At 48.4% G+C, this 13,106-nt stretch overlaps 1 protein-coding gene across 1 annotated transcript in view; it reads right to left on the bottom strand.

Moving 5' to 3' along the window:
* MERTK (MER proto-oncogene, tyrosine kinase) overlaps positions 1–13,106 on the bottom strand; it is a 60,844-nt gene that overhangs the window by 30,644 nt on the left and 17,094 nt on the right. Inside the window, exons 6-7 of the mRNA XM_015587457.2 lie at positions 6,519–6,605; positions 3,692–3,807 (exon numbers count right to left, since the gene is read on the bottom strand). Of these exons, the coding sequence (XP_015442943.2) occupies positions 3,692–3,807; positions 6,519–6,605 (203 nt within the window). The remainder of the gene's footprint in view (positions 1–3,691; positions 3,808–6,518; positions 6,606–13,106) is intronic.

Raw genomic sequence — 13,106 nt, 5'->3', positions numbered from 1 at the left:
GGGCACAAGCTACGTGCTTATCTTAGTGCTGGTTGTTGGCAGAAACCACTTTTTGCTTCCTGCTTTAGTATGCTCCTCCTTCCCGGTGACCAAACATGGGGACGAGGTGGATGAAAGCCGCAGTCTCCACCCACCCTGTCGGGAGCAGCGTGTGTATTTCCAGATCGAGGACACTGACAGCATATTCCTGAGAAAAGACAGCAGCGTGTGTATTTCCAGATCGAGGACACTGACACTGAGAAAAGATGGTGTTTCTATAACAGTCTGTCTCTGTGAGCCCTGGGGAGACAGGGCATGACACGGCAAGGGGCACGTGGGAGAGTTAAACATAGCCAGGGAGGATGCAGCCCAAAAATGGGTGAAGGAAGGAACTCACATCAAGACCAAAGGAAGTGAGAGTATGTGTCCTACCCCAGCATGGGTCTGAATCTCAGCCAGAACATTCTTTTGTTACCAAGTCAGAGCTTACAACTATCGTGGACCGGGACCTGCTACATAGCTATCCTCACTTCCCTCAGAAAGCGGGTAGGCTGTCAGTCAGCAGAACTGCAAGTGTACCTCCTGGAGCAGTGCTGGCCCGTCTACTGGGGCTGCCCGGGGCACTCAAGACCAGCTACATCTGAATGGCAGGTCTGTGACAAACAATGGTAGCCATAGGTATGTCACAGAATTACTCATGGAACTTGACTTGAAAATAATTTCCTTCTCATTTGCTAAATCTGGTCACCTAATAAGAGACAGAAATGAGAATGGCTGAAGGGAGGCTGAGCTAGCTGGGCGGGGCAAAGGCAGAAAAATCACGTTGGCGACAGAGTCCGAGGTGGGTGAGGGAGGCCTGCAGGCTGGCACTCACAAGAGGGTCCACTCAGGCCACGGCCACCCAAAGCCAAGGCAGAGAGAGAAAGTAGGTGATGCTTGTGCATCATCTTTCCCCTTCAGGGTGACCTGGTGTTTCCAGGCCTTCCAACCACCCCACTCTACCTCACGTTTTCCCCGAGCCCCCTCTCGAGGTGGGCGGCTTTTCCTCAGAGTCCCCCCAAGGGCCTCCATCTTTCTGTAGGAGGAGCCTCGTGCCCTCTTAGACTCTTCAAACAGCTCAGCAACCAGGTAACAGTTTTTTCAAGAGGCTGGCCCACGCTTCAGTCGTGTCCCTATATGGGGAATGTCTCTATATAGGAAGATAGGCTCTAGTAGTTCCCAAGAAGAGAGCCCTGAAATACATAAAACTGACAGAATTGAAAGGAAAATAGATAATTCAAAAATAATAGTTGAGACCTCAATTCCCCATTTTCCAAAACTGATAGAACCACTGGGCAGATGAGCAACAAGGAAACGAATTGAATGAAACTACAGACTAACTCGACCTGACAGACATGGACACCTCACCTGGCCCCCACTGAACGCACCCACCTTGAGTACACATGGGCACTCTCCAGGACAGAACATATGCTTGGCCATAAACAAGCCTTGACTAATCTAAAAAGATGGACGCCATCCCCGTGTGTCCTCCAAACACAACGGAGTAGCTCTAGAAATCAACAAAGAAAGAACATTGGAGAAATTCACAACTACGTGAAAATTAACACACTCCTAGGTAATAGGACGAAGAAGAAATCACAAGGAAAACAACAAAACACTGAGGTGAACAAGAAAAAAACCCTAAATATCAAAGCTTATGGGATGCAGCTAAGGCAGTCTCAGAGGGAAATGGATAGTATAAGTGTCTACACTGAAAAAGGAGAAATTTAAAATCAATCACCTCACCTTCCACCTTAAGAGACAACAACAAAAAAAGAGCAAACTAAGCCAAAGAAAGCAGAAGAAAGGAAATAAATTAGGATAGAAATGAATAACATAGAGAACAGAAAAATTCACTAAACCAAAAGTTGGTTCTTCAAAAAGAACAATAAAATTGACGAAACTTCAGCTAGACTGACCAAAGAAAATAAGAGAGAAGACTCAAATTATTAAATGAAAGAGGGGACATTACTAGTAACCTCAAAGCAAAAAAAAAGATTATAATCGAATATTAGGAACGACTGTGTACCAACCAATTAGATACCCTGGAGGAACTAGAGAAATTCCTAAAAACACGCAAACTATCAAAAGTGACTCAAGAAGAAATAGAGAAATCTGAATAGACCTCAAATAAGTAAAGAGATTGAGTCAGTAATCAAAAAAAAAAAAATCTTCCCACAAAGAAAATCTCGTGACCAGAGAGATGGCTTCTCTGGTGATTTCTCTGAAGAAGAATTAACGCCGATCTTCCACACACTCTTCCAAGAAACAGAAGAGGAGGGAACACTTCTCAGCTCGTTCTATGAGGCCAGTGTCATCCTGATCCTAATCAGAAAGAGCCAACACGAGAAAACAACAGTTGGCACCCCGATGGGTACAGACACAGCGAGAGGGTGCTGGTGTTTGAGCAGCTCTGTCTGTGCACATGCTAAAAACCACTGAATTGTACACTTCAAATGGGTGAATATTATGGCATGTGAAATATATCTCCAGGAAAGCTGTTTAAAAAAAAATGGCTATCCCTGGTGAGGACTTGGTGGACACAACCGAACTCCTGACACTTACCAGGCACTAGGGAGGTTTGCAAATACAGGAGGGAGGGAATTAAGCAAGGCTGGAGGTGGCGGGGTGAGGGGCAGGCTATTCTGGGGATAATGCGTGTCTTCACTCTCCGGAGAAGGATCAGTTGTTAGACAACAGCAGGGAAACAAATTCCATTTGGTATTAAAAACATCTGGTTGTCAACACAAAATTCTGTGGACGTCACTTCTATAAGCTGAGTGGCCTGTGTCAGGTTGCCATACTTTTAACTAATAAGAGCAGATATTTATGAAACCGAGATGAGTTCCTACCCTGCTGTATGATAAAGTGCAAGTCAGAGGGCGCCGCGTTTTCAGTGGGTCACCCACATGCATTCACACCCTGCTCCGCACACACTGTCTCTCAACATGTCTGGGGTGGGTGGTCTGAGCACGCACAGTGCCCACTGCCCAGGTTCCAGTTCCAGACTGCAGTGCTGATGCAGGTGTCGGTGAGATTGTGTCTGCAAAGCCCTGGGCCATTGGAGCCACTCAGCAAACAGGAGGGTTTCTGCCACCCCTTCCGTGCCTATGAAAGTGACACTCAGAGCAGAGCCTATGACGTCATGGCATGGAGTCACTGCAGGGTACTAACTTCTATTTCTCACAGCACTGCTTCATACATATTTTAGGTAGTGGCCAAACACAGATGAGGACTTTGCAAGGCCTGTAAGGCCAGGTTTCCTGGGAGCCATGGGCTGAGGTGCCACGTTTGGCAGCAAAGGCGACCCGGCTTGGGCCTGCATGTCTGTCCCGCATGGCCACCAGCCCAGGAGGAGCCAAGATGACCTGGCTTCCTGAACTCCTGGTCACAAGCCAGTCCTAACTTAGGAATGTATTTTTATATCTTAACAGTGAATCCTCCCTGGCCTTGCGGGTCCCTTCTGGCTGGGCCCTGGATGTGCATGGCAGGGAGGCAGCGTCCTGGGCCAGAACGCCAGGGGACAGGGCATGTAGGTAGACACTGAGTGGCAGGAGGTCGAGGACTCTGAGGAGGTGCTGAGATGCCCTCAGTGCCATCCTTGGGGGCAACAGTCGGGGCGAGCACAGGGCACCAAGCCACCACCTCCCCCTGTGCCCTGGAGGCCGTTTACCTGAACTCTGCAGCTGCTGAGCGGGGAGTAGCCGTCAAAGCCCGGGACCCAGGAGATGAGGACGGCATGCGCACTCTGGTAGTGGATGCTGACTTGAGCTGGTGGGGCGGGGAGTGCTGCATGAGAGAGACACACATAGTTACAAACCGCAGGGGCCACAGCGACCAGACAGATGCAGTGACATCATGGCTGTTTCTGTTTAAGATTAGGGAAACTAAGCCCATGTTACCCTATGCTGAGGGTGACTGCTCATTTACAACAGGCCTGCCAAGGACAGGTGGCTCTGCCTGGGTCACAGAAGAGGACACAGGCTTGCTTTCCTGCCTGCGGATGGAGGGAGAGCTTTAAGCTGGAAAAGGTGGTGACGTGCATCTCCTTCACTGAGTTTATGTCCACAGGCCTGCTGTGTGCAGGCACCTCGCTGGGCACCAAGTAGGGACGGAGAGCTCCGGCAGTGCCCTGGTGGAGCCCTGGACTGAGTGGGGGACCCATGTGAGGACAAGAGCGCCCCGTGCTGAGAAGAGAGGTGTCATGGGAGCATGTGTATGTGTGTGTGGATGCATGTACACATGTGCTGGTGTGCGTCTGCATACGGTGCATGTCTGTATGTATACGTTTGTGCATTCGTGTGCATGTTTGCACATGTGTGAGTGCATGTGTGCGCCTATGTTTGTGCATGTCTGTGTGCAGAGGGGGACAAGCTTTCCAAGCCAAGGAAGCAGGTGAGAGTTCAAGCAAAAGCACCCGCTGCTTCTGCTGGGGACATCGCAATGAGTGTGTGACAACCTCACCACACGTGGGGCGAGGGTGCACATTTCTGTGGGTACCTAAGGAGCTGAAGCTTGGGGATTTCATTTTCTTGTGCTCAACTCTGCAACTGCACACAATGAAATAGATAATATAATAATCACACTTACAACAAAAGCGATGACTAATGTGTGCCCGATCTTCCGGCTTCCGTTTCCTGAATCACCACTAGAACCTCGTGAGAGGTCGTGTTACTCCACTTACAGATGAAGAGACTGAGGGTCAAAGCAGTTAAAACTGGCAAAGGCCACAGAGCTCATAAGCAGTAGCCTGAGGACCTGACCTCGGGTTTACCTGACCCCAAAGCTCGTGTCCCTGCACAGGACACGGGAGGCTGGACCAGAGGGCAGGGAGCAGACCAGCATGAGTCCTGGCAGGCACTGGGCATCTGGTCACCATTTGGCCGGCTGTGTGGCCCAGGGACAGCTGAATGCCCTCCCTATACTCAGTCTCCTCTCCTCAGATGGGACAGCAACCATGCTGCTCCACAGAGCTGCGGTGGGGACTCACTGAGGTGACATGCACAGGCCTGGGGACGGTGTGGAGGTGGTGAAGCAATGACAGGGTGGCAGGAGGGCTGGGCCACATTCAGGAGTTCATTTTACCGGTTTTACACGCAGCTTGGGGACGGGCAAAGGATCAGCAAATTGACTCGCTTTCCCAAAGGCACCAGTTGTCAAACTGCCCTAAAATGCCTGCCTTTCCACATCAAAATGTGGCCACAGATACGGCAGTTAATAACAGACTAGAAGAAAGGAGACTTGGTTGTTTTGACACAAAGTTTTAAATAGAGGAAAGCCAGAAACCTAAATTTTGGAAATGAGGTTTATTATTATTTTTTTAAACGTTAGCCGAGATTCTGTGTGGAGCATAAAATGAAGGAAGCACTTCACGTTTATGGGGTTTTATATTTCACGCTGATTACACTTGATGACGATGTCTTTACAAATTTACTCATAAAATTCCTGAAATTCCCAGCATTTCTTTTGAAAACGGTAATAAGTGGCGCTCCGGACGCAGGAAGGAAGTTGTACGCTTCCTCCCACGGTAAGGAGCGGTGCGCTCACTTTTTCCTTCAGAAGCCCTTTCAGAAAACGCCCTCCTGTTGCCTAGATGCCAAGCTGGATCTAAACAGCTCCTTTTTAAAGTTCACTTCTTTTGTCACTGGGAGTCCCCTGCACTGGGTTTCCCACCCTCTAACTCATCATTAAAGTGTTGCTGCTTCTCTTGTGTTATGCCCCAAGGACAAGCCTGAAAAGGGGACCACTAACCAATATTTAAATTAAGATCGAATACTGCAACATAAAATCTGCTTGAGTTTCTGTGAGAGCAGGTGAGGGAGATGATTCGGAAAGGGATAAAAAAACGATATTTCCATGTGGGTTTTCCTTCCTTCCCAGTTTCGGGTTTCAACCCCCTTGACCCACAGAAGGAGGAGGAAGAGGCAGATGCTTGAGTGGAACATCACCATTTGCTGGAGGATCTCTTGTTAGGTCATGTCCCAGCTCAGAGGAAGGAAGAGGGACAGGGAGCTGAGGACCAAGGCCTGAAAGGGCAGTGACCCTGCCCTGCCCCCTCCTGGAGCAGCTGCTGCGGGACTGGCTTCAGCCTCACTGGCCTGGGGAGGCTGGAGCCTATCCCAGACCAGGGCCCCCAGCCGGGGCTCTTCAGGGATAACAGGGCTGGTCAGGCTGGGGGAGCAGGAAAGGGCTGAGATGCTCTAGGCGGCGTTTCCGCCAGCTTTCCTCTAAGCTGGCTGATGTCCGCCAAACGTGCGTGCCAGGCACAACTGTGATAGCTTCTACTGGCGTGATCACACTTACATCTCAAGGACAGGCAGGTTCTGTGGTCGCCCCCATTTTACAGAGGGGAACGCTGTAGCCAGAGAGGTAGGGGACTTGTCCAAGGTCATGGGGCCATCTGTGGGGACGCTTGGGCTCCAATGGGGCAGCTGGCTGCAGAGCTTGCACCATGCCCCACTCCCCAGCCCCAGATGTGTGGGGGCCGGCCTAGCACTCACCTTTGATGTTGACCTGTACACCCCTGGACACGGTCAGCCCCTTGTCATTGTGGGCCTCGCAGCTGAAGACCGCCGTCTCCGCTAGACCTGGAGCAGAAGGAGTCCGTGAGCCAAGGCAGAGCAGGCTGTGCGGGCAGGTGTCTGGGCCTGCTCACACTGCCTGGTTCACTGCTTTGAGCCACCAGCACAAAGTTAATTTGAGAAGTGTGCTGGTGTTTGTAAAACACACCTGGGGTTAAACTCTAGGTGCCAGGAGCCAGGCAACCAGGGGCCTGATGGGCAGTTGTTTTCCATTCAAACCCCTTCTTTTTCCCTGATGCTGAGATGTTGAGTAACAAAGCAGTATCATGTGTTTAGATTTTTAAATTTCTGCAAGGAGATACGGGACTCACTGGCCCCAATATCAAGAAGAGTGGTTTCTGAGGCCTCCGGACAGTAGTCCCCCCACAGCTTAGCCGCCCAGTACATTGTCACCACCGACACTTCAGAACCCAGAAGCAGCAGGATAAAAGCCACAGTTTTAAAGGTTTTAGATGATCTGCTGCAATGAATCCTGTTTTAATAGTAAAAATCAGTCAGTTCATAGGAATTATTATGCAAACAGGAGGCTGAAAGAGAAGATACAGGTGAGAAAAATGCTATCGCCTCCGGACAGTAGTCCCCCCACAGCTTAGCCGCCCAGTACATTGTCACCACCGACACTTCAGAACCCAGAAGCAGCAGGATAAAAGCCACAGTTTTAAAGGTTTTAGATGATCTGCTGCAATGAATCCTGTTTTAATAGTAAAAATCAGTCAGTTCATAGGAATTATTATGCAAACAGGAGGCTCAAAGAGAAGATACTGGTGAGAAAAATGCTATCATTTCAGAGGTGTGAGGACCCTGGTTCATTAATTTAAAAAAAAAAAAGGAAGAGACGTAATCCAGGTATTGGGTTCTAACTCCATTTTCCAATAAAGGAACCTGGGCTGCTCAGATAAATGGCTAATTCTTGGATAAGGATGGGAAATATAAGATGGGCCTGGGGCAAAATATAACACAAAGACAGCATCACACACACACGCACGCACACACACAAGCATGCACAGATGGGGGCATGGCAGAGACACAGGGTGGCCGAAGGTAGAACAATCTGAACAAGAAAATAAATGATGTACCATTGGACTGTAACCTGCAGTATAAAATAAATAGCCACAAGTCTACACTGATGTAAGCAAATGGTTAAATAAAAGGAGGACGACAGACACACCTCCCTGCACGAGAATCCCCGATAATTAACGCGGACGCTCTGCCTTCAGGAAGGAGCGCAACTCACCCTCCTTAGCACGGGCTGGCGCAGCGACTTCCCTTCAAAGAGGACAGTGTGAAAGGAAAAGAAAAGAAAAACTTTAGAGAGGGGAAGTCGACAGACACGGCCGCTGAGTGATCGAGGCTGATGCCAGCAACAAGAAGTCACGTTGGTAGAACGCACCCTCCACCTGATATGATGCAAATGGCCCTTCCCCTCGGTGGTCCCCTCCCCCAAATACATGACCCAGTTCTACTCAGGACAAGGGAGAGGAAAACACCGGACAGGTCCAAACTGTGGGACATTATCAAAACCCTGCACAGTACTTGAAACCGTCCAGGTCATTAGCAACAAATGTCACAGCCAAGAGGAGCCTGAGGGGACCTGACGGCTACATCCTGAATGAAATCCTGGAATAGTCAAAGGACAGTGGGACTGGGGAAAAAATAGTTCTCTAGATTAACTGTCCTTACAATGATTATTAAGGCACCAGTGACTGAAACAATATGTATGATTCTTAAGTGTGAAAAGTGAAACTTTCACGGAAGGTGGCTCTGTGGCTGAATGAAATCTGGGATTTTCTAGGTGGTCTTCTGGAAATCGCACAACCTGGGGCCAATGCACCACGAGCATCCTGCAAGACTGGCCCAGAGCGTCCTGGGCATCTACAGACCTTTTGGGGGTCCTTGAGGTGAAAACAAGTTCTGTAATAATAATAATGGGCTCCTCTTTGCCCTTTTCACACCCATACCCTCAGGGACGTATGATGGAATTTTCCAGAGGCTGCATAGTGCTTGATGATGGTGTTCGCTCTATTCGCTACTGGAATATGTACTTAGGTATGTTTGAGTTTTAAAAGGCTGCACTTTTAATCTCTAATTTGGTACATATCAGTGGATAGAATTCTTGGGTTCTCGATAATTTTAAGACTTTGGTTTGAAGGGGATTTTGAGATGCAAGCATTCGGGAACCAAGGCCCCATGGCGACTCGCGGTGAGTCTGTGAGGCGTCTTTTTTCTTTCATAAAGTTGAAGGAGATGATAGGGGAGCAAGAGGTGGGATTGAAGAGCTGGCACAGTATCTGGACTCCGGGCACTGTGTCCAGCTTAGGTTTCAAAAAAGCAGATGTCCTGAAACACTGACCCCTCTGAGCCACCTCCTGGGGCCACCCACTGCCAATCACTATTTCACAATGCCTGTGACGCATTGGTCTCATGCCAAAGTGTCACTTTCAACCTTCTGGGTCGTAAACTCCCACACGAGATGTTGTCACCAGGCACCATGAACGTGCAAAACTGGACTTACATTTAGAAAAATCAGCTTTGGCTCAATCAGAAGGCACAGTGAGTGGCTGTGCATCACACGTTTTCTATATCTGAGCAGACAATTGCAAGCCAGAACCAGCCATTTGCATTCAAGCAGTGTTGCTAGCTCTGTTGGGAGATACCCGAGGGCAAAGTACAAGCCAGGTTCTGGTCGCGAGGGGAGAGCCGGCCCGTCCATGAGTCAGGGGATGGACGCGTCTCACTGAGCTCTGTTGTCCATGGTCCCTGAGTCCTGCAGAAAGTGAAACTGCTTATGGTGGGCCGTAACTTCAGGCAGGAAGTCAGTTTTCCTCTGTTTCTTTTCAAAGCACACACAGTCAGGAAGTCCATCTGTGGCCAACTCCCTGGTAGCGGCCACCAACCCCCTCTCAGGCTGCCCAGGAGCCAAAACACCGATGACAGCAGCTGCCCGCATGGGCCACACAGTTGCTGGCGCAGAGTGGTAGAAGCTGGTTCGAGCTGGCGAATCCCTCCAGGCAGGTGGACACTAGGGCTGAACACGGCTTCCTGTGCTTGATAGACTCAGTGACACGTCTTCTGGCACCGGCTGTGAAGATCAGCCTGGGTCGGACACAGCCCTTGCTGCAAAAGGCGGACAGCTCCATCTCACTGTCCTGTTCTCCCTTGGGCTAGACGGTAATCCCCAGACTGGAATAGACCTGAGTGTCTTATACCCACACCGTTGTGGCTTCCTGGGTCTCTGCCCTGTCACTCACCCTGCCCCGGGATGGTTCAGGCCCCTCCGGCTTGGTCCTCTGCTGATTTAAAAAGAGATGGCCTCTGAAACAAAGCCTGGAAGATATTTTAAGGAACAAGGTGTCCCCTCGAGATGGGACATTCAGAACTGCTGAGGAAGCAACTTCTAAGAGCACACTTAGCCAATTCTTTGCGTTCTGGATTAAGCAATCCTGCTCTTTCATTTTTCCTCTGGCATCCATTTTTCTACCCACAGAGCAAGGCGTAGAAGAACATGATATAAAAATGGAGGAGCACATGCCCGCTAACTAGAACTCACCGTCTGCCCTGAACTCACCCACATACTGAGTGCTTACTATGCGCTCGGCATTAGCCCAGGTGCTCAGGGTCTGTCTGCGAATAAAACAAAGACCCTGCCCTTACAGAGTCACATTCTCACAGACAGACATGGGTGAGAAATAATAACCTTATAAAAAAGTGAGCTGCAGGCTCTCTCAGGAGGTGACTTGTACTATGAAAAAATAGAAGATCAGAGAGTCAGAAAGGGCCCCCTGAGAAATGTCCTTAGCTTTGTCCTCTAAGTGGGGTGTGAAACCTAGGGCTCTGAGCAGAAGACCAACAGGATGGAGCTTGTGTTTTATTGGGATCGTGCCAGCTGCCATGTAAAGAGTAGACTTTAGCACAGAGGGCCCTAAATCACACCAAATTTTCCTCTCATCTGTGAAATGGGTATAAAAATGCCTAACTGCATCACAGTATGCTCTGAGGTTCAAGGTCAATCTTTGTAAAAAGCACTGTGAGGATTATGACCTCATTTATATAAATCCAAGTTACGTTGCTATTGTTACTACAATGGGTATGAATAAATATCTCCAACTAACCAAAACAAAACTGGCTTGGCTGCTTTCTAAATGTGGATTTAAATATAAAATGAGTATTGCTTTTATTCTTTTTAAAAAATAAAACCCCGAAAGATCAGCATAAGTCTACCACTCTTCACAGGAAGGCAACTCAAAATTGACAGTGAGCTAGTAACTATTTCACACAGAAATTCATAGCAGGTAACATGTAAGTTATTCCTGCAGGCTGCTTCTGTACCAAGGGCTTCAAGTCCACTGTTTCACTGGATCCTCATAAATGTTCCATCAAGTGGACACTGTCACCGTCCCTATTTTACATAAAGAAGTTGACACCCTCACCTAGGGACCCAAGATGGTGAAGTGGCATTCATCTCTAGGTTATATCTTAATAGCTCCTATAATGGATGCATCCCACCGCTGGACACCACGCAGCAAACGCTTTCTGTGGTTCTGCTCTCTGGAAAAATTGAGTTTTGCTTGTGACAAAGTGGTTCTTTAAAAAAAAGAAAAAAAAATGCTTCATTTTGAAATAATTTTCGATTCACAAGAAATTGCAGAAATAGTGCAGAGTTCCTGTCTCCCCTTCACTCAGCTTCCCCTGCCAATAAGGTCTTATGTAAGCACAGGACACTGACCAAAACCAGGAATGCGGTTTGGTGCAACACCATGAACTAAACACAGACCTGATTCAGATTTCACCGGTTTCTGTTTCGTTGGATTTGGGAGGGAGGAGTGTGTCGTTCTGAAAGACTCTATTGCAGGTGCTGGCTGTGCACAGACACAGAACTGTCCCATCACCTGTCAGCCCTTTTAGGGTCTTCCTCCGCCAACCTAACACCGGCTAGACCTGGTCTGCCCACCGCCACTGTCACCGTGTCACTCAAGGCTGTGACATAAATGGAACCCTACAGCATGGAGCCTTTGAGGTTGGCTTGTTGACTCTGAACAATGCCCTTTGGACAATGCATGTCTCTGCTCGTGTCTCTAAAAGACACTGAGGGGAGAACTGGTGTCAAAGGGACAAAGGGTGCGACCGTCCTGTTCCTACATGTGCTCATGCAGAGCAGGCTCCCCAGTCAGGGCTCCCTAATCCTTTCCTCACACCACATTCTCTTGGGAGAGGGATCAGAAAGGTTTACTGGGGGGTTATTTCAAGACAGAGGGGCACCCCCTGCAAACACCCAGCTTTTCATCAGCTCCTACCCCCTCAAAGGCATCCCGGGTCAGAATGGGCTTGCCACCTAGTCCCTCAAACCTGAACCACTGGAGACTCAGGTGCTACACCAAAGGTCCTCAGAATTAACAACAGGTGTGTGCAAGAGTGCTATTTATGTCATTCTTCTCAATGTCACAAGGCCCGGGTACGTAGACACAGCCACAGTGGCTGACCAGGTGCGATGGCCATGCCTAGCACCAGCCTGGTGTCAGAAGCCTGAGCTCTGGGCCTTTCTCCCTCTGGGTCTGCAAAATGGGTGTGAAAAATCCCGTTCTGTTAATTCCACAGAACTGGTGAGACATATAAATGAGAAAAGAGATCAGAGTTTAACAATTATGCAAACACAATTATGCAAACACAGAGTTTAACAATTATGCAAAAACAATTATGCAAACACAAGTTACTTTACTATCACTGTGTCTCTTTGTCCCAGTGAAGGGACTTAAGGCGCGAGACTGTTTACAACGCATTTGTTTGTTCATTAGTTCACTCAGTCATTCACACAGTTCTCATGTGCCAGGCACTGTGTTGGGTGATGGGGCTAAACTAACTAATATTCAATACATAATAACCATGCTGATTAATAATAAGGGGCTTCCTGTGGTGAGGAGGTGGACGACTTTTGGAAGAGACACATATGGCCACAAAGATGTCTATAGGAGCAACAGAAAAAAAGTTAAAACATCAGGAAGGGAATGGTTAAGTAAATCACGGTCCATCCATGCACGGGCCCACGAGCACCCATGGAGAGAGCTGCATGTCCTGGTGACGTGCATGTGAGCACACACGTGCATATGCACGTCTGTGCTGACAGGGCAAGGACTAGGAGAGATCTGGAAGGAGGCGGACCAATGGTGACAGTGGTCCCTCTGCACCGGGCAGGGAGGGTGTAGAGAAAAAAGAGAGACAGTCACATTGTGCTTCGTTATGTCTACAGTTTGAATGCTTTACCATGAACATGCGTTCACATACTATCTGTGTACTAAAAAGGCTAGAATTAATCTGCGTAAGTATCATGCTAACTTGAAGGAAAGTCACTCTCACATACACACACACACAAACTTAAAGAAAAAATTAGGAAGGAAACACAGCAGTGTCTTCGTTGTAATTGTAAATGTGTAATAAGCTGTAAAAATACCCTTCTGCATTTTCTACATTTTTAACATAAAATCATTTAATAATTGTGCAAAATAAAGTTTATTA

The sequence above is a fragment of the Pteropus alecto genome, unplaced genomic scaffold (genome assembly GCF_000325575.1).
Source record: "Pteropus alecto unplaced genomic scaffold, ASM32557v1 scaffold223, whole genome shotgun sequence".
In the NCBI taxonomy this organism is placed as follows: domain Eukaryota; kingdom Metazoa; phylum Chordata; class Mammalia; order Chiroptera; family Pteropodidae; genus Pteropus; species Pteropus alecto.
This window is presented reverse-complemented; position numbering and strand designations above follow the sequence as displayed.